The following is an 18,290-nucleotide window of genomic DNA, read 5'->3' as shown; positions in this document are numbered from 1 at the left end:
GTCTAGTGGTGTATCACCACTAGTCAACTCTGCAACAAGATGACACTACTGTGTCCAACATATTATAAACCATATTCCAAATTATTATTTAAAAAGTATACGCAGAAGACAGTTGAACCAATTCTAATTAAGAGCAAACAACTAATATATGACTGTTGAGTCCATAAGATAGGATTGAAATAGGACTAGCATAGATTTCCCTCACTTGCTGCACCATGGTGTCAAGGAAAGTGAGACCAAGCTGGTAAGCCTGTATCAGGTTGATAAGGATCAAGCTTATTCACTGTCAGCTAATAACAGAGACAGGAGGGCACAGCTGAAGGTTCAGGATTCACCACTAATATCGGTTTGGCGCTGCTACTTATCTTTATTACACCAAAGGTGAAGGAAAACACAACCACTACATCTGAGCAATTTTGTCTCCACTGCACACTGCAGGTGAATCCCACCTGACACACATGCTCTACTTTCATCTCTGTCTCAGTGGGCACATATCAATACCTAGCAGTGATTAACTAGACTGGACCCCGACAGTTGGAAAGAAAAACAAAACACCAAACCACTGAGTTACAGGCAGTCTGCAAGTCCCTCTATTTTAAAAGCCTCTATTTTAAAGAAGATTTTACTTCATATCTGAGGAACATTTGCATCATAGTGCATTGTGAGACCCAGAGATGGCTTCAGATAGCACTTGCAATCCAGATGAAAAGATAAAATAAATAAAGCCTCAAGAAAATAATCTCTTAGGGAATTCTAATTAGCTCTTATTAAGCCTCAGTACGAGGTCAACTGCTTCGGAGATTGAAGCGCAAGCCAGTTTTATGAGCTGGTAGTTTTTGGCAATTGGTTCAAAGCCATTTAAGGAGGCATGAGTTTTTCCTACCAAATATACAGGTCTCCTTATACAAACTTGTTCAAAGCCCAGGAAAACACTGATTTTTGTTGTTTTGTTGGCTTTTTGTGTTTTAATTCCATAGCTTTAGCTATCCTTCAAGAGTCCTTGCTTACTGCTTTAATAGAAGCATGTGTGTTGTAAGCACTTGTGAGTTAGACCACTGTGTGACACCACTGGCCCTTTTGACAGAAAGCCTCCTACAGGAGGAAGGATTAAAATGGAAAAGAAGAAGCCAGCTCATGAATGGCAATATTAGTTACACGCACAATGCTGAGACTTCAGATATTTATGTGATTCTGTGATTTATAAAAAGCTGTTACATCTTAAAGCATACCTTGGATTTGCATATAATTCCATAGGTTGAACAGTATGTAACAGCACTAGGATGAATCTACAGCTATTCAGCAAATACAACTCAAAGCATGTAGAAAAGATTCAAGGTCTGTACCAAAGCTTCCCCTGCATGGGAGAAGTTGCAGCTTACCTTGATTTTAGTATGCACATCAAGAATATCTGGAATGCTGCCAAATATGGTCTTAATCTCTTCCTGTGCAAGGATTGGTCCTCCAAGCTGCCCTTCCTTCTCCAACGGAACTTGAAATAACTGATGAATTAGACAAAAATATTAATGCCCTCCCAACTGCCACACACTGCATTAGAAACAGTTATGAGAGCAACAGTGTTTTCCTTCCAGATCATACTTTCCTACAGTCAGAGTCTTGAGATACTCCCATTTAGCAAGAGCGGGTTATGGAGGAGTGGTTTTAAGATACAAACACTAAGTTCAATACATCACTACAGCATAACCCCCTTTCATCTACTTTTTTTTTTACTCATACACATCAGCTCATTCTGTAAGTAGATAATCAGCTGCAATGGAAATAGACTTTCTAGAAATAAAGCTCTTCCTCTAAGCTGTTTCCTATTTGCTTTTCTTGGAATAATAATAAAAAGCTTTTTCCCCTGCCATCTCTCTCTATTCACTAATATCTTGACAATCTGAGTCATGAAGATACTGTTTTCCTGAAGCTTAATTTCCATACAAACAGCAATTCCACTGCAGATCCCAGATTAGAAATTGAATTTTCCAGCCTTTATTATTAACACATACTAAACATTTTTACATGTCAGTAAGATTACATGTGACTGTTTACATGGTCATCTTTTTATAAACCTTTGATGCACCCAAGCCCTCAAAACCCTGCAGATCACAGGTTGAAAATAATCTAGGATGTACACACTAGATATCTTACTATAGTTGACCCGTACTCGCCTTAAAACCAGCTTACCTGAATGATTGTTGTTAGAATATCAACATAGTTACTTTCTGTCTGATACAATTCCTTTGCAACCTGCCATCTTGCAGACTGCTTCAGTGGAAGAGGAGTTGAGTTTTTAGAAGGCCTTGCACAGGATTTTGGTGTTTCTGATGAAGAGACATTCCCAAAAGAAAATAGAGCTGTATTACAATAGTCCCTAAAAAAAAAAAGCTCGCCCTCAAAGACAGGAAAAAACCTTCAGAATTTTTAAGGGAAGATGGCTTTTTTTTTTTTTTTAAAAGGCTGTTCTGTAGGTTATCCTATAATTATCAGAGCTCTTTCTAGAAAATGGCTTTATTACAGCCTAATTACAGAACAACAGTATTATATTATTCTTCAAAATTAGTAAGCCATTTATGGACAAGTCAATGATTTAACCCTACTATGTTTAGTAGGAAGTGAAGATTAGGTGCTGAACATTATTTATACATACACCAGGTACAAAAGTACTTTTCTACTTTCACTTAGCCATGTAAACAACTACCTTGCATTGTCTACCATCCTTGCCTTCTTGAAATCGGTCCTTGCATACAACACCTAGATTTAATCCTATTGTGGGCAGGAGGGAGAGACACAGAAAGTAATAAAGTGATTTCTCTTAAAGCTAAAGCCGAGGTGGACCTGGAGCAGTCCAGTAGTTTTAAATACTTGCTCAAGTATTGGACCTCAGAGACCTGTACTGACTCATTCTGTCATAGTTACTAGAAGTACCTTACCTGTTGTTTTAAAACTAGCACTTTTTCTGAAACTGTCTGCTGATGTTGGATTAGAAGAAACCTTTGTACCAGGGGTTACGAGAGCATTAGCATGATCGAAGAAATCTGGTCTTAAAAGTAAGCTGATCTTTCCTGTATCTCTTCTGAATTATCACTTATAGGTTGTGCCTCACAGAGATTTATTTTATTTGTATACAGGGGCTTTTTTGAAGCAGTAGCAACTCCAGATACCTCCTCTGTGATGGAATTGGGGCTTGCCTTTTTTTTTTTTTTTTTTTTTAACCTCAGGTATTAGCTTTTGACTAATCCAAAATTTTGCAGTTTCCTCTCTTCCACAACCACCATGTGCAACCAAGTTTGTTGCCCACTAACTCATCAAAACCAGTTGGTGATTTATATTCTTGTGAAGTTTTAGACATGACAATTTGCTGGTGCAAATAGCATTACCTCAGCAGAACATTTCAAAGATCTATGACTGGGCTTTGCAGGAATTTTCCCTCTGACTTCCTTAGAAAAGAATCTTTGTCATCCTTTCTCCAAGTATCCTACTGGAGAGGTTTTTAGATTATTTACTGTTAACTACGTTGCTTATTTGCTGCAGATTTTCAGCAGAGTATTTGAAACATTTTGCAGTAATACTTGTAATTCATATTTACCAAGTCCATAACTTTTCCTTGTTTTCCTTCAGATGTGAACATGCTTACTATCACGACAAAAGGCAACCTGGCCTCTGTCTCTGCCTGAACTCTTCACTCCAATTCTGCTTTCTGCACACTTTCAAAAGGAGAAAGCCTGGAATTATTTAACAAATCTGTAGAAAAACCTGTAAGACTTCCCTACCACTACTATTACCACTTGTATGCAAAGTACTCTTAAGCATTGAAAGTGTATCTGAATGAGCTCTTAGCTCTACCTCCATTGGCAGTGCTTGACTCTGGAGTGTTAGAAATATCCAGCAAGGACCCAATAGAAAGCGAATGTTCAGCTGATGGGCGTTTCCGAGGAGGGAACGGCGACAGGTCTGTTTCTCTGGTCAGTTGTGCAAGAGTCTCTTTCAAACGGCGTCTTTTGCGATTGCTGTTTGGAGTACTCAGAGAAAGCAGCGACACAGACTTCTTGAGGCCAGGACTCTCTGACTGTTGGAAAAGAAAGTTCAGTTTAGTGGTTTTAGTTGCTATGTCCAGCCCAATCCAGTGCAAAAGTAAGTTAATCGTAGAGACCAGTAGGCAACACAAGTCTTCTTAGGCAAAGCGTTGTTTTTTTTTTTTTTCTTTTGAACTGGAAACCACGCTAATACTTTATTTGACTAAAAGTAAGTTCAACCTCTGGGAAGCAGAAAATTTCTAAATTAGCATTCTATGTATAAAATCTATAACCCATTATCTGGAACTTCAGTGCTGCTTTAAAACATTGGATCTCTGTCCCCACACATCCTACTGCACATGCAGCATGTATTTGGTGCTAAAATTAGCGCGTTACACAAGACTTCAGCATACCTTCTCAAATAAATACATAGACTCTCCAGCTCTGGCATCCATTTGAATGCTTCCCCAGAACCACTAAAGGAAAAAGAAACCACACGTTAAACACACACTCCAGGGCTTCAACCAAAGTTTAAAATACTGAAAATAATACATATAATAGTAAGGCAGTTGCATACCAAATGCAAACATGTGGCTTATTCTGGAAAAAAAAAGTTTCTCACATACTGAGTATTATAAAGGAATTTCAAGAATTTGTCAGCACTAACCTCTTGCTTTACAACATAAAGTTTTTTTAAAGGTTCAAATGGAAGGTCTTTCACTGTACTTTCTTCAACCACTAAGTGTGTACACCTTTCATCACCAACTGGTAAATAATGTCCTCCTAGATTAAAAAAAAAAAAGGCAAATTAGCAAGAAGATCATTGTTAGAAATTAGTAGCATGCAAGAAGAGCCAAAGAGACAAACTCTTCAGTGAGCTGATCAGTTGTTGGGGTCTACATAACACCCTGCATATGTCCACCTGCAGTGGACAGCTTTTCGGAAATCAGATGTAGTACGCAGGAGTAAAGTTCACATTGAAAAGTGAAGAGTACACAGAATTTAAAGGGCCCTTAAAGCCATCTGGCAATAAATGCAACATTATTCTGGAAAGCTTTTCCTGTTTCTTGGAAGAGCAAACAAGGAATAATCACCCTAAAGACATCCACAAACTAGAACCTGTGCACATCACAACCTTATATGTAGTTTTAGGTAAACAGGAGACTTGTAAGTTATCTGCTACATCATTACTGTCAATGTGATTATTAATATTGTACTACACACTACTGAAAAATGGAACACTTCCAATGAAGTGTTTTACCAGGGATGATTCATATCAAAATTGTAAACATCATAGTTGCTTTCTCTGAATTATGTAAAGATGAATACCACAAAGCTGATTATAAAAACTGAAGCAGAATACACATATTATGTAGCAGGTTTTCCCCGAGAATCTTCAAGCATCCTATAATTACTCCTTTTTAAATTGTCTAGTTTCAATCAGTCTAGGAAGTTTAAAGTCTTCAACAGCTACCAGAACCTATGCATACAGCGACATCTAAAAGTCAATCTATACTTCTCAAAGTTGATGAGTTTTCATTAATGCTTCAGCATTCACAGTCCAACATTTCAGCTCCAGTGAAGTATTTATCAGTTATAAACACCATTCTTTCCACAGGTCGACTTTCATGAACAATAACCTTGCATTTCTGTCATTTCTTCCATGCTAGCTTTCTCATCATCAGAGAATCCAAGGAAACTTAACATGCAGTCCTGGAAGGGAGGAACCTTGAACTGATTTCTGAAGTCGTCATCAGCTGCACAAAAATCACTGGGGAAAAAAAAAGGTGCACAAAAAGGTCAGTCAGCGCTACATCACCATTCAAACAGAAGCTCACAACACGACAGGTTAACAGGATGCAAGGTTAAGGCAGAAGGAAAATAAGCACCTACCTTTCATTCCTTTTCTCCCAAGCCTTATAAATCCACTCAGCTTTCACAATAGGAGTACCAAGACTTACAGCAATCTACAAAACAGGAAAAGCACAAGTTGTACGAAGTAAGAATTTGCATTTAGGTCTTTCCCATGCCAAGAAAAATTTGTAACCTTGCTTTTACTTTTCAAGACAGATACTGCAAAAAGTGAACATATTCCTTCAAGAATCATATCCAACTGTAACTCCCCAGAGTTAGAATGTATTAATTCCTCAGCAACTAGGAAATCCAATCAACAGCTATTTTGACACTTTTTAGAAAGTGCACCATTTTGTTAGTCTGATATCCTTCACTCACAAAACCAAGTCTCTGTTCCAGTGGAATATGGGACCCTTTTTCTGCTTTTGATACTTTGTATGAAGACAAACATCTTTGTCTGCTTTTACCCAAGAGAAAACAACTATTCCAAAGGTAACTTCCATAACTGCTTGAGAGAAATTGTAAAATTTTTCTACTTTTTCCCTTTGAGCTGGCAGAAAGAAATGTTTGAATAATTAGAAATTAGGTCTTCTCTTCCAACTGGAAGTTTAGAAAGACAGACTAGGAAAAAGACAAAAGCCTACTAGTAATTCAAACAAGGGAGAGTCAAGGGACATAAGCATTTCTATGTCACATTCCATGTGACCTATAAACTTGTATTTACTTGTCAACTGGACCTGAAGGATTCCCTTTTGGTTTTGTCAGAAAACCAAACCACCTACACATATTTATACATAACAAGTTAAAATAATTTTTAAAATATGATGCACGCAAATTGAGTAAAGTTTTTTGCAAGTTACTTTGAAGTTCAGTGTTTGGATGGACAAAAAAAAGCAGGCAAGTCGATACATAAACACTTGTCCATTGATGAACAAATGTTTATAGTGTCTTAAGTACTGATAACATCAGTAACACTAAGTGTCTTAAGTACTGATAATATCAGTGCTTAAACATTTTGGTTCTTGTTATTTACTATACTGGTCTATTTCAAAGCCTTTGCATTCAGGCAATTTATATTATTTAGATCTCTAACAGAGACAAAAACATGTCAAAGCTTAAGACTAGATGAAGGTGAATTCACCATTACAAGTCATTTGTTTTAGTACAGGAAAAACAGCAACTTACAAGCTGAAGTATAATTTACAGATTTAGTCTACACGAGCAAAATTCTGAAAGTTTCCATGGAGTACCAGCTCAAGCTTACATACTCTGAATTTGTCTCCATGTGTTGAGTTAGCCACCAGATGTGTAACTTTGGAGCTAAAGTCTCTTCGAATAATACCACCCATATGATGAACCAAGGTCACTAGCTTAACCTGAAAAATATAGACAAAATAAGTTCAAAGTATATCTTTTGAACTGTACAGTGCAGAGTGAGAGTGGTACAAAAATATTTTACAAAGCAAGCTACAGGAGATTACATTAAATAGCTAGGAATAGAAATGCTCCAATTTGTTCCTAAAACAACCTGTTCCACTACAGGAGAAGATACAGCTGATACATTAGAAAAACTACTAACTTTTCTTTTTTAGCATTTAATACAGCCTTGCTGTGTAGCTTGAGGAAAACTACCCAAGCCACCAGCACTCTCGTGATAATCATATGTAATCCCTTCACCTTTTCACACACAATAGATTTTAAGCATGTTATCCTCATTGATTTAGCCAATTCTATTATACCTGAAGAGGCAATTGACAGAATTTACAGAAGACTGTGATGAGTCCAACTTGAGTCTATCAGATCAAACCTGACTATCCCTAATACTGGGCAAAGGCTTTTGTTTTGTTTTTTTCTCCATATAAAGATGTGGAGCGATGTTGTTGATTCCCAGGTGTCCAATAGGGAAATTAGGTGCCACCTGCACCACTGAAATGGAAAACTTCTCTAATGTCAAGAGTTAAGTCCTGATAGCAAGATAGTATAGCAGCAAGATAACATGTCTGCAAATGCTCCAAACAGAACTGCAAAGGTTTACTGGACCACACTACTACCTGTACAAATAAGACGACAATATTGGGTAAACACGATCTTATATGAAGCCCAAGTCTAGCAGTCTTTAAGACTTAATGAATTAGAGCCGTTTAACATCCTTCAACAAAAGAGCAACCAAAAATGGCATCACAGGACTTGCACAAGGAAACAGTTTTGTTCCCATCCTGAAATATCACTGCCCCTGGACACGCAACAAAACAAGAGAACAAAACAAACCAAGTGATTCATTCCCCCCCCATACAAGCTTTAGTCACAGTTAAAACCTACAGGTGATGGAACAGAAAAATATTTTGAAAATAAACTTAACATAGCTTTACCAATCCAAAGGAAAAAAAGTCTTACTAATTCATCTTTCTTTCTGAATCCTGTAAAGCACAGTACCAAGTTCAACATACTTGCACAGTACAGTGGACGACAGGAGAAAGGTAAAGGCTGAAAGTAAGAAGCAAGTTTATTAGTCAAAAGCATGCTGTTGCCATTACAGTTTTAACATTCTTTTTAGTACAGTACTATTGTTCCTAGTATTAAAACGCATCAGACACTAGTCCAAGTCTGTGTATTCGGTCATACCTCAGCTCCAGATCTGCATTCTGATATATTAAATTGAGCATCCCAAGTTCCACAGGTAGCACTCCATCCTTTTTTTTCCTTCCCCAGTCCATCCCCTCTACATGACAACTTTTGGACATACAAAGAGTCTGCTGGAGCTGCCTTTCCTAATGGCACAGTTCCTACTAGTGGGTCAACAACTCCCACAACTACTGCAGTAGTTGTAGCCTTACTACTGTCTCCCTGTGCTTTCTCACTACATGCAACATTGTAACATGGTATTAGAAACTTGCTTTTCTTAACATTCAGTGTTAAGCATACTTATGATTGATTGACAAAGCAAGATAGATTTCATTTTGAACACTTAATATTTAGAACTCCCTGCATCGGAGAAGCACTCAGCAGATTCCAACAGAAAGCACGTACCTCTCCTTTGTGCGCACAGTGCAGCACAACTGGAGGTCCAATGACACGACAATCTGCCTTGCAGAGGTTGTTAAAGATAGCATTTTGGAAGTCTGACACAATGAAGATGGTCTCAAATTCTGGGGAGTCAGAATCACCAAGCTCTTCCATCGTGTCTGTCTTTATGTAGGGCACTTTAATTTCCTTGATGTAAGGGGATAAAGGGGAAAGCATTATTCAGGTGACATACTTACACTAGTGTCAAAGTTCAATGGACTTTCATTTTGGACCATTAGTAAAATGTATGATTCAGATTTCAACAGAGACAGACTCTTAGGATTTGTGAAAGCTGAATGAGATGCACGGTTCTCTAGCATAAGAATAGCTATGAACTGCACCTAAAATGTCTTAAAGCTATTCCTCCTTCTGAAGAATAAGGACTCTACTTCAGTAGTTTACATATCAGTTCACACTGATAATATAGTATAGAAAAATATCTACAGATAGAAAAAAAACCCACAAACTAAGCACAGAAAATAAACGACATTTCAGACTGTCAGAACAGCTTACAGTACTTCTAGATGCTACAAAAAAGTAGCATCCAGCTTGCAACAACGAGTTCAGTGCTGCATAAGATATAAAGAACTGAAGTCAATCTTTTTCATTGCTTGATATTTTTAAGGGCTTTAAAAATTTGCTGTTCCAATTTCAGTCATTAGCTCCAAATTTTATTTTCTAGGTTTTTCACATCCAGAAATGGAGAACCATTTCTTACACTTAAGGTTAATTGCAGCTTTAAATTGAAAGAAAAGTCAATTAACCAATTATGAAGTCAGTTCATAGCAAAAACTTATGTGTTGACTGAATATAAGCATGCAGTTGATTGTCTCCATCAATATTTCTATCCCCGTTAGGAAACATCGCTAATCAAGAGCTGCAGATATTATTTCCATATTTGAGAAAGTGCTTGTAAGAAAGTGATGATTTTGACCAGCTTCAAGTCATACCATCAGAAACATTAATATGTATTGTGACCATCACACGCAATTAATACAAATTAAAGCATGTGCACATTTGAGTCCCAGTGAAGTGTAACATGCCGCATGCAATCACATGTGCTTAATTGCATGACATACCATATGAATAATACTTTTTATTAGCTTTTCTTCTGATTTACCGGGACCAGTTTCCTTTATCTTTATAACTGGTACTTCCATTATCTTAATGGTCTGTGGAAGAGCAGAACTTTAGTACAAAACCAAATTGGTTACTAGAAGTCTAAAAGCACACCGTCTCATTCCAGCAACTGTTTTATCTTAGGTCCACATACCTCCAAGGCTTTCAGAAGCTCCTCATGTTTCCCTGCTTCCTGAACCAAAACCACTCTTGTTTCTATTTGAGGCATTTCTTCTGTTTATAGAGAAACAAGGATATTATTTGTATTTTAAAAGAAAAATCCACCTTATTCCTAAAAATCAACCAATAATATACAGAAGAACACAGGCAGACTGCATCCTTTCAAGATACCTTATTTATAAGGAACAAGCCTGAAAAGAAATGTTACCTCAAGAAGCCTGTCCTTTAATCAAGGCAAACCCAACTGACCACAGAGCCTAAACTTTCTAGTATATGGTGAAACGAGATCCTGCAATTCATGACCACTTACAATCACAGAAAGAACATGCAAGAGGAGTCAGCAACGGTGAAAGGGGGGATGGGGAGAGAGGGAAGAAAGAAAGAAAGAAAAATGTTGACTTAATGCTTCCAGCAGAATCAGATACCAAGACCTGCTGGAAAATAGACAGCTGCTATCTTTTCTGTTTTCTGCATTCCTGACTGACAAAGTCCATTATTCCCTAGTAACTGCTCAGTTTCACTAAGGGATATCAGAACTGAAGTTAGGTATCTTGGTTTTTTTCTTCATGTATTAATAAGCTTTCAAAATACAAGGAGGATTGGTTGTCTCCATGCCATTTACACCAAAAGACTGCCACTGGATTTTAGCCACTGCATTGCAGGAAAAAGAAAAAAAGCCTTTTTTGTTGTTGTGATTTGGTTGGTTTGGTTTCTGCTGTTTGTTGAGGGTTTTTTTGTTTTGTTTTTTAATTTCAGTATTCATTCTCGAATGAATTTCAAACTCAAGACTATTCATCTCTAAGGACTACCTGTAAACCCAACAAAACAGACCAGCTGTAGTTCGTAAACACTGCTGTCAAAACATCACCTGGAATAATTTAATCCACAGAAGACACATCAAATGGAACTAATAGCTTTCCCCTGTGCATTACCCAGAAGACTCATTTGATTTCATGGCTTTAACCCCTAATTTTTATAACGTGATGAGTTAAAAATTAAGACGGTCCCTTTGCTGGTGTAGTTCTGTAGTTCAGCAAAGCACTTTTGCTTTTTCAAAACTATCAAATACCTACAAAGTAATCATACATAGCAGTCTTAAAATAAGCTTCTCCCATTACCTTCAACATCCAAAACAGACCCAGGAACTACATTCTCTTTGGAGGCTTCTATTATTTTTGAATCGAGAACAGAAGAATCAGTCAAGAGGCTCCTCCCAGTTTCAGACACCAACATACTGCTGTCAGCCATGATTGCGTCTTTTTTCTTTCTTCAACAGCTAGAAGATAGATGTGCTAAACTAAGTTACAGTTGCAGAAAGCTCATTAATAAGAGTTCTATGACTAAGGCAGTCGGAAGTAACTTCAGACTTCTGAACACTGAACATTCAGACTCTTATTCAAATCCCACTCACACTGGTAGAGTAGTTATGAAATGGTGTTACGAGTGACACAAATGGTAGAAATGACTGACAACAAACCTATACAGATGGTTCTGAGCAGGCAGAAATCATTCATTTGTACAAGAAGCTGCAGGGACTGTACTTGGACCCTAAGCAGCAGGGAAGCACTAACTCTAGTGTTCTTTTTAAAAAGCTTAATCACAAAAGACCAAACAAAGTGATTCTTTGCTTCAGTGATAAACTATTATAAGCTAGATTTGAGATAAAGTTTAGCACTGTTGAAGTGAAACACCAGCAGAAAAAATAAGGTACACGTAGCATCTTGCTAAAATTTGATTTTTCAGGTGAACTGGCTAGGGTTTCTGTGGTTACATAAAAATGATCATCCAGGAGTAGAAGCAGCACAATTTACTCAAAGAAAAATTAGGTTTCTCAAAATGCATGAGTGTCTCTATGAAGTTAATAAGGACATATATGTTTATCTGTATAATCTGGTATATTGTCGCACTTGAACTGTAATATAGTAGAAGCATACATTCATCATCAGATAAAGAGGCCTTCTGTCTTCTCACAGGTAGAAAATATCTGTTCTTTCCCAGCCCATCAAACAAACTTGCTTATACCAGAAAATTTCCCCTAAGACACCTGGTCAACACGTAGCACATTTTCTTTTGTGCATGAAGCAAGTGGCATGCATTTCCTGTGATTCATCATTCACACAAATATAAATATTTGCACAGTGATATCCGACGTTATCTAGACTAGCTGTACTATCTGAACGGCTATAGTATAATAACCCTCTGTATCACTTTAACTAAAGTTATTCTCCTCATGACTGTAAATGCCCTTTTAAAACAGCAGCCATCCAAATAACACATTAAACCCTTTGAGAACTGCACATGCTGTTGTTCAAGTTGTGCAATGCCGGTCCAATTACACAGCAAAGTAAAAATCAGAAGACAAAAAAAATACGTGTTTTGCATAATGGCAATATAGAAAAGAGTTTGTCTTCTAGAGCTTAGGAGATCATGTTTGAGACTCTCGGACAAAATTCACGTCTTCATAACACATCAGGTAAGTTCCTAATATAGTGATGAATGATAAGTCAACACTACAAATCTACCATAATTCTAGGCATATTCAGTTATCAAAATTTCCACCTTAGTTGCAATTTTAATGTCACACACAAGTTGCGCAGGCTCCATGGAATTAAGTTTCCCAGCAGTAAGTCCCAGTCACCCAGCTACTATAGTTTATCTCCAAATAACCTGAGACCTAGCAAGAGGAGAAAGTCACTTTAACCAGAAAGTCTTGATGGATCACCTGTCTAGAAGCTTATAAAGATGCCACCAGGAATTGTTACACAATTACCTTTTCTTTGGTAGTGAGGGTGGAAGGAAGCATAATCTTGGAAGATTCAAACCACATTGTCAATAATGATTACCACACACCCGCCAGTTAAGGGTACCATTAAATTTAAATCCTATAGATTGTTTTTTAAAAGTATGAGATGTCAATATGATTCCTTTCATGCTGCTGTTGTTATACCTAACAACATGCATATGAACTTACAGAGAACTTCATAGCATATTTGAGAGAAGCCCATACTTTGGGCTGAGCGTTGATTTTCTTTATAGCTTTTCCAATTTATTTATTTATGAAGTTCCATTCGGGTGTATTTTTTTTAAAAAAAATCCCTGTTTTAATGGCCACATATTAATTAATAACATAATACTAGTGACTGGACTTACACACTGATGGTGCCAAGATACAGAAGAGAACAAACAGCACACAGAAGACACAAACACAACAGTTTCTCCCCACATAAAAAAGTCAGAACACCATCACTACAGGATTCAGGCAGACCTGAATGCCCGCACAGTGTTACGGTTACAAATGACCTCACAACAGTTTGTAGAAAGCCTGAATGGCACAAAACAGTCACACGCCAAAATATGTTTTGGAAAGCAAGAACAGGATGTTAAAAAACTTCCTGTGTCGCTCATTTCCCTCCGGAGAGCCACCCTGAAGCGTGACGAGCTGCGCTGCTGGGACGCGGCCGGAGGCAAGATCGGACACGGGCAGCCGCTCCCGCCTCAGGAGCCGGCAGGTGCCAGCGGGCCTGGGCCTCCGCTCTGCCCCGAGGAGACCGCCAGCAGCCGCAGGAGGGCCCGGGGCGGCGCTGAGCAGCGGGCCTGCCCCGAGCGGCCCCCAGGCCCCACAGGTACCCCCGAGCCAGCTCAGCCGGCCCCGCCCCAGGCCGCCCGCACCCCCGCTGTCCTGCCCGGGCTCGGCCTCCCCCAGCCCCCGCCCGGCCACCCGTTCCGCGCCACAGCCGCCCGCGCCCTGGGCCAGCTCCCCCCTCACCGCCGATGCCACCTGCCGCCAACCGCAAAGAGAAGCTCCGCCATGAGCGGCCACCAACACCAATTCAAAAAGCGAGCCGCCGCATTAAGTGCGCCGCGCATTGGCTGCCCACCCCACCGCTCCTCTGTAAGCCGCCACCTCATTCGGCATCTCTCCGATATGTCCCGCCCGCTTCCCGTCTCTTTTTGGACGGCGCTTCCCTCCCTGCCTTCTCTGATTGGACGTCGCACCTGCCGCTCGCGGCCAGGCGGCGTCCCATTGGCGGTAGGAAGTTTCCTGAACAGACGAACAGTCCCTGTTGCGGTACCCGACAGCAGGTTACTGAATGGGGTGGGGGCGCTCTGCGCTGATTGGCTGCAGGAGGGTTTCGAACGCTTCCAACGGCCGCGGCGGAGGGGCCCGGATGAAACAGCGGCGGCGGGGCGACGCGGGAGCGGGCGGAGCCGCCGGAGCCGCCGTCGTCGTCGTCGTTGTGAGGCGCCGCCCGCACGCCGGGGAGGTGCGGGACGTTGTAGCAGATGTCACGGAGATAGCGGTTAACGGCCCGTAGTGTGTGCGGGAGGGCCGGTGCCTCGGGGGAGACCCGCCCCCCCGCACCGTGTGCCGGTCAGACCGGCATGTGGCGGGCGCTGCAGGACACAGCGTGTCCCGCTGCCCGCCAGAGCACCTGTGGGCACTGCGCAAAAGAATATTAATGCTATTAATAATTTAGGAAGCTCTGCCTTGCCGAGGATATTAGTGTGCTTATATATTCAGAATAATCAGATTGTAGGAAACGAGGGAAAAGAGCTGAGATGAGAAAATGTGACTGGCCAAGATGAAAGTCAGTCAGCTGACTCAGTGGCACCAACCCCAAAACCAATAAATTACACCAAATGCTTTACCGTCCTTTTTAATTTTCTCTAAGATTGAAACTTACTGATCTGGGAAGGAATTCTTCCATAGAGGCTCAGCACCTCTGAAACCTGATATAGGATAATGTCCCACTGGTTGATGTAAAACAAATGAGAGAAATATTTTCTTTTTTTCTATTCTACGCTAAATTCTTATACACCGGATTGAGTTCTTAGATCTTACTCATTTTTTAGTAATACAGATTTGTATTAGTTCACACATTTTCATGAGTGATCCATCAGCTGTTAGTGCCAGTGAGAGTCTATTGACTTTATATATAGTTCTGGAAGAAAAACAAAACAGGAGAAATCAGAAGAAGATGATAGCAATAGCAGGCGTTGTTTATGTGAATAAACATTTGCTGGTGAGGTACATGTAAATTAGGACTATTTTCTTGAGGAAAGGATTTCAGAATAACAGTCTGGAAAGCAAGGAGGTCATTTCAATTTTGACACTTCACCTAACCTGAGGTCCTTTTGTCACTTTGAAGTACCAGTTCGGGCCATCATTTTGCCGTTCTAGGCCACGCTTCACTGGTCTTTTCCCATTGTCAGCTTTGTGCTCTTAAAAAGTCCTTTTCAGCCAGGTCTTCAGATTCCTTCACAGCCTGAACCAGGGACCAGGTTTCTCCTATGTTTGGAACAAGTTCTGCTATATAGTTTCTGGAAAAGATACCACTGATAGTGCATTAATTTCCTCCTGACCTCTAGATCCTTGAAAAAGCTGTATAAAATGCAGTGTCTGCACAGACAGGAGAAGTATATTTATCAGGGCTGAGGATTAACAGGTGATACGTGCATCACTTCTCAGCTGAAGGTTTAAAAAGAATATAAGTGATACCTAAACGGTCAGTACGTAAACATAGGCTCACTATGCATATGAAGAGTGGCTTGGACATTGGCCAGTATTTTAATAGATTTGAAAATCTAGAATAACAATCTCATAAAGCAACTAGGGTATTCTGATGAACTATCCTTCCTGGGACTGACAGAATGTAGACACATTTTAGGTAATAATCACTTAAGAAAAGTGGCTAAGATTTTTTTTTTTTTATCAAGTGCATTTATTCTCACAGAAGTTGAGATCAGGAATGATGACCAAAAAAATTACTATTCTTTATATGTCTGCTATTTAAAAATCTAAGTGTTTCTCATATAAAAGGCTCTGAAACAGAAACATCTATTATTTTTTGTAGTGTAAAATGTCACATGCAGTTGAAACTTGCTTCCAGTTACCTAGACATCAGTAACCCAGAAGTATAATATTCATTTAATGGTCAAATAGTTTCCTCTTGCAGTAATACCCACAGGGAGAAAGTTCCAGGAGATTAAATCATTAAAAGAGCCCTGTTGCATCAGCTTGGTGGGAGGAGGATCTCATACCTTGTGAAAAAAGGCAAGGAGGCCACACTAGAAGAACTGAGGGAACCCCGCAAGCCCCAAAGCAAACCTTGGTGCCCCACAGTGTCTCTGGACATTGGCTGCAGGGGGTGAGTTTATGTAGGTAAACTCCTTGTCTCCTAGATATCTTGCAAGCATTTTGGGGTTTACATTTTTTTTTTTTTTAAGAAGGGAGTCTTTCTCAGGCAGCGGTGTTTTATTATTTCAACCAACTGACTTCCTGATAAGCACCTGAGAAAAAATGAGATACCTCAAAGAGCTATTGATTCAGTTTAGCCAGAGCAGTCGCTTTCAAAATATGCAGAAGGGAGGAGATCAAGTACAAGATGTATGTGGGGATCAGTGGGAGCATGAGAAACCTCAAAACCAAATTCCATCCAGCCTTTTTGTCTCTTTTTTGAAGAGATAAGTAGATGAGAGAAGTGTGGGACTAGACACAGTTTTGCTGCAGGTTTGGGAACAATGATGTTTGTTGAAAGACACAAATTGTTACACTGAAGGATGCTGGGTGTGGAGTTCAGGGGCAGATGCTGGGAAAAGCCTGGTAGTGTGCAAAACACGGGAGGCAGAGGAGCAGGGCACGAGGTAAAAGAGGTGTGAGCACAAAATAATACAGAAAAGGACAACTCAGTATAAAAAACTCAAGAACTCAGGAACCTCACCTTGTGCTATTTCCTTGGCAAAGCTTGTTTCCTGACAGCCCTTTCACATCCGTGGTCTATTCAAAACTGACTGTGAAAATTACACAAACTCCATCTGCTGTTGTTATGAAAAAAAAAGGTTAAACATGCTTGAGAGTCTTATTTCCTCACAAATTCCAAAAACTTTCTTCTGCAACCTTTAGAATCAGTGAGGTTTTGCTTCATTTCCAGTTAATTGGCTTAAAAGCTGCCCTTGACTTCTTAGAAACATGTTTCTCTTATTACTTTTTCATGTCCATTTTTAAAAGAAACTTGTCCTTTACAAGACTCTATATTTCTATGCGACTCTTTAGTATTATGAATTCATTTTTAAAAGCAATGTTATTGTTAAAATCAGTGCTCATTCTTTTTTCTGCATTAAGATTCATAATCCATGTTAAACTGGCTATTTAAATAAGTATTTTAATTTGCTGAAGATAGCTCTGTGGCTAAGAATTAAGTAGTCATTTGTGTCAAGGCTGAACTCTGTAGTATTTATATTTCCTGCATGTTGCAAAGAGAGGTTTTTTTATCTGACAAGAAAGTGCTTATGGGGATGAAAGACTTATTTAGAAAATGTTGTTGTCTTCAGTACAGGAAATGTTCCTGCATTAAACCAAAATTTGTTACTGACCTAGGGTTAAAAATAAAAAATTCCCAGTCCAAAATAAAATTAAAACATAATCATACCTTTAAAAAAACCCCTCCTCTGTGGAATTGGTCTGTTAAATGGGAGACAGCACAGTTTCTTCAGCTAAAAGGAGGGTGTTCTGAGTTCCTCTTGGAAACACCCGGCATCTGGGATCCTCCCCGACTGGCTGGAATCAATCCATCGCAGCCTTCGCCTCCGCCACAGCCTCTGGGCTCGGTGGAGAAGGGCAGACCCTGCCTGGACCCGGGTGTTCCGTTCTCTGTTGGCAAAGAGCCGCCATCCTGCACGTCTTCTGGTGCTGGAACCCCTCAGAATGGAAACTGGGGGGGTTGCTGTGGGCTCGCTGCCTCCTGCGCCGGCCCTACAGAAACTCACAGATGCTTTATACCAGCCCCGGGGTGGGCGAAGGGATGCGGGCCTGAGTGCGGGTGGCCCAGCGCACGGCGGAGCGGCCCCTCAGCCCCTGGCCGTGCAGCTCGGGGCGACACCGGCCCGGCGAGGGGAGACGCAGCCCCTTCCCCGCCGGGCCCCCGCCAGCCGTGCGGAGCACAGGCCTCTCCCCGGCCGGCCCGATGTGTTCCCGGCCGAGAGGCGCGGCGAGCTCCGCGGTGCGGCCTCCCCGCCGGGCAGGCGGGCGGGCCCCGGGCGGGGCGGCGCTGCGCGGGCGCG

At 40.4% G+C, this 18,290-nt stretch overlaps 1 protein-coding gene across 7 annotated transcripts in view; it reads right to left on the bottom strand.

The window, feature by feature from the left end:
- ECT2 (epithelial cell transforming 2) overlaps window positions 1-18,228 on the bottom strand; it is a 33,733-nt gene extending 15,505 nt beyond the window's left edge. The window contains exons 1-16 of one of the 7 annotated variants that reach the window (XM_065639612.1): window positions 17,660-18,228; window positions 16,952-17,048; window positions 15,355-15,566; window positions 11,348-11,505; window positions 10,204-10,283; window positions 10,010-10,102; window positions 8,895-9,077; window positions 8,262-8,351; window positions 7,136-7,243; window positions 5,907-5,980; window positions 5,654-5,784; window positions 4,681-4,796; window positions 4,427-4,489; window positions 3,844-4,066; window positions 2,185-2,321; window positions 1,380-1,499 (exon numbers count right to left, since the gene is read on the bottom strand). In XM_065639612.1, the coding sequence (XP_065495684.1) occupies window positions 1,380-1,499; window positions 2,185-2,321; window positions 3,844-4,066; window positions 4,427-4,489; window positions 4,681-4,796; window positions 5,654-5,784; window positions 5,907-5,980; window positions 7,136-7,243; window positions 8,262-8,351; window positions 8,895-9,077; window positions 10,010-10,102; window positions 10,204-10,283; window positions 11,348-11,477 (1,548 nt within the window). In that variant the 5' untranslated portion in view covers window positions 11,478-11,505; window positions 15,355-15,566; window positions 16,952-17,048; window positions 17,660-18,228. Of the gene's footprint in view, window positions 1-1,379; window positions 1,500-2,184; window positions 2,322-3,843; window positions 4,067-4,426; window positions 4,490-4,680; window positions 4,797-5,653; window positions 5,785-5,906; window positions 5,981-7,135; window positions 7,244-8,261; window positions 8,352-8,894; window positions 9,078-10,009; window positions 10,103-10,203; window positions 10,284-11,347; window positions 11,506-13,995; window positions 14,054-15,354; window positions 15,567-16,951; window positions 17,049-17,659 lie in introns of those variants that run through there. The other 6 variants (XM_065639611.1, XM_065639613.1, XM_065639617.1 and 3 more) reach the window with 6 other exon arrangements.
- Between the last annotated feature and the right edge of the window lie 62 nt (window positions 18,229-18,290).

The sequence above is a fragment of the Caloenas nicobarica genome, chromosome 8, assembly GCF_036013445.1.
Source record: "Caloenas nicobarica isolate bCalNic1 chromosome 8, bCalNic1.hap1, whole genome shotgun sequence".
Classification (NCBI taxonomy): Eukaryota; Metazoa; Chordata; class Aves; order Columbiformes; family Columbidae; genus Caloenas; species Caloenas nicobarica.
This window is presented reverse-complemented; position numbering and strand designations above follow the sequence as displayed.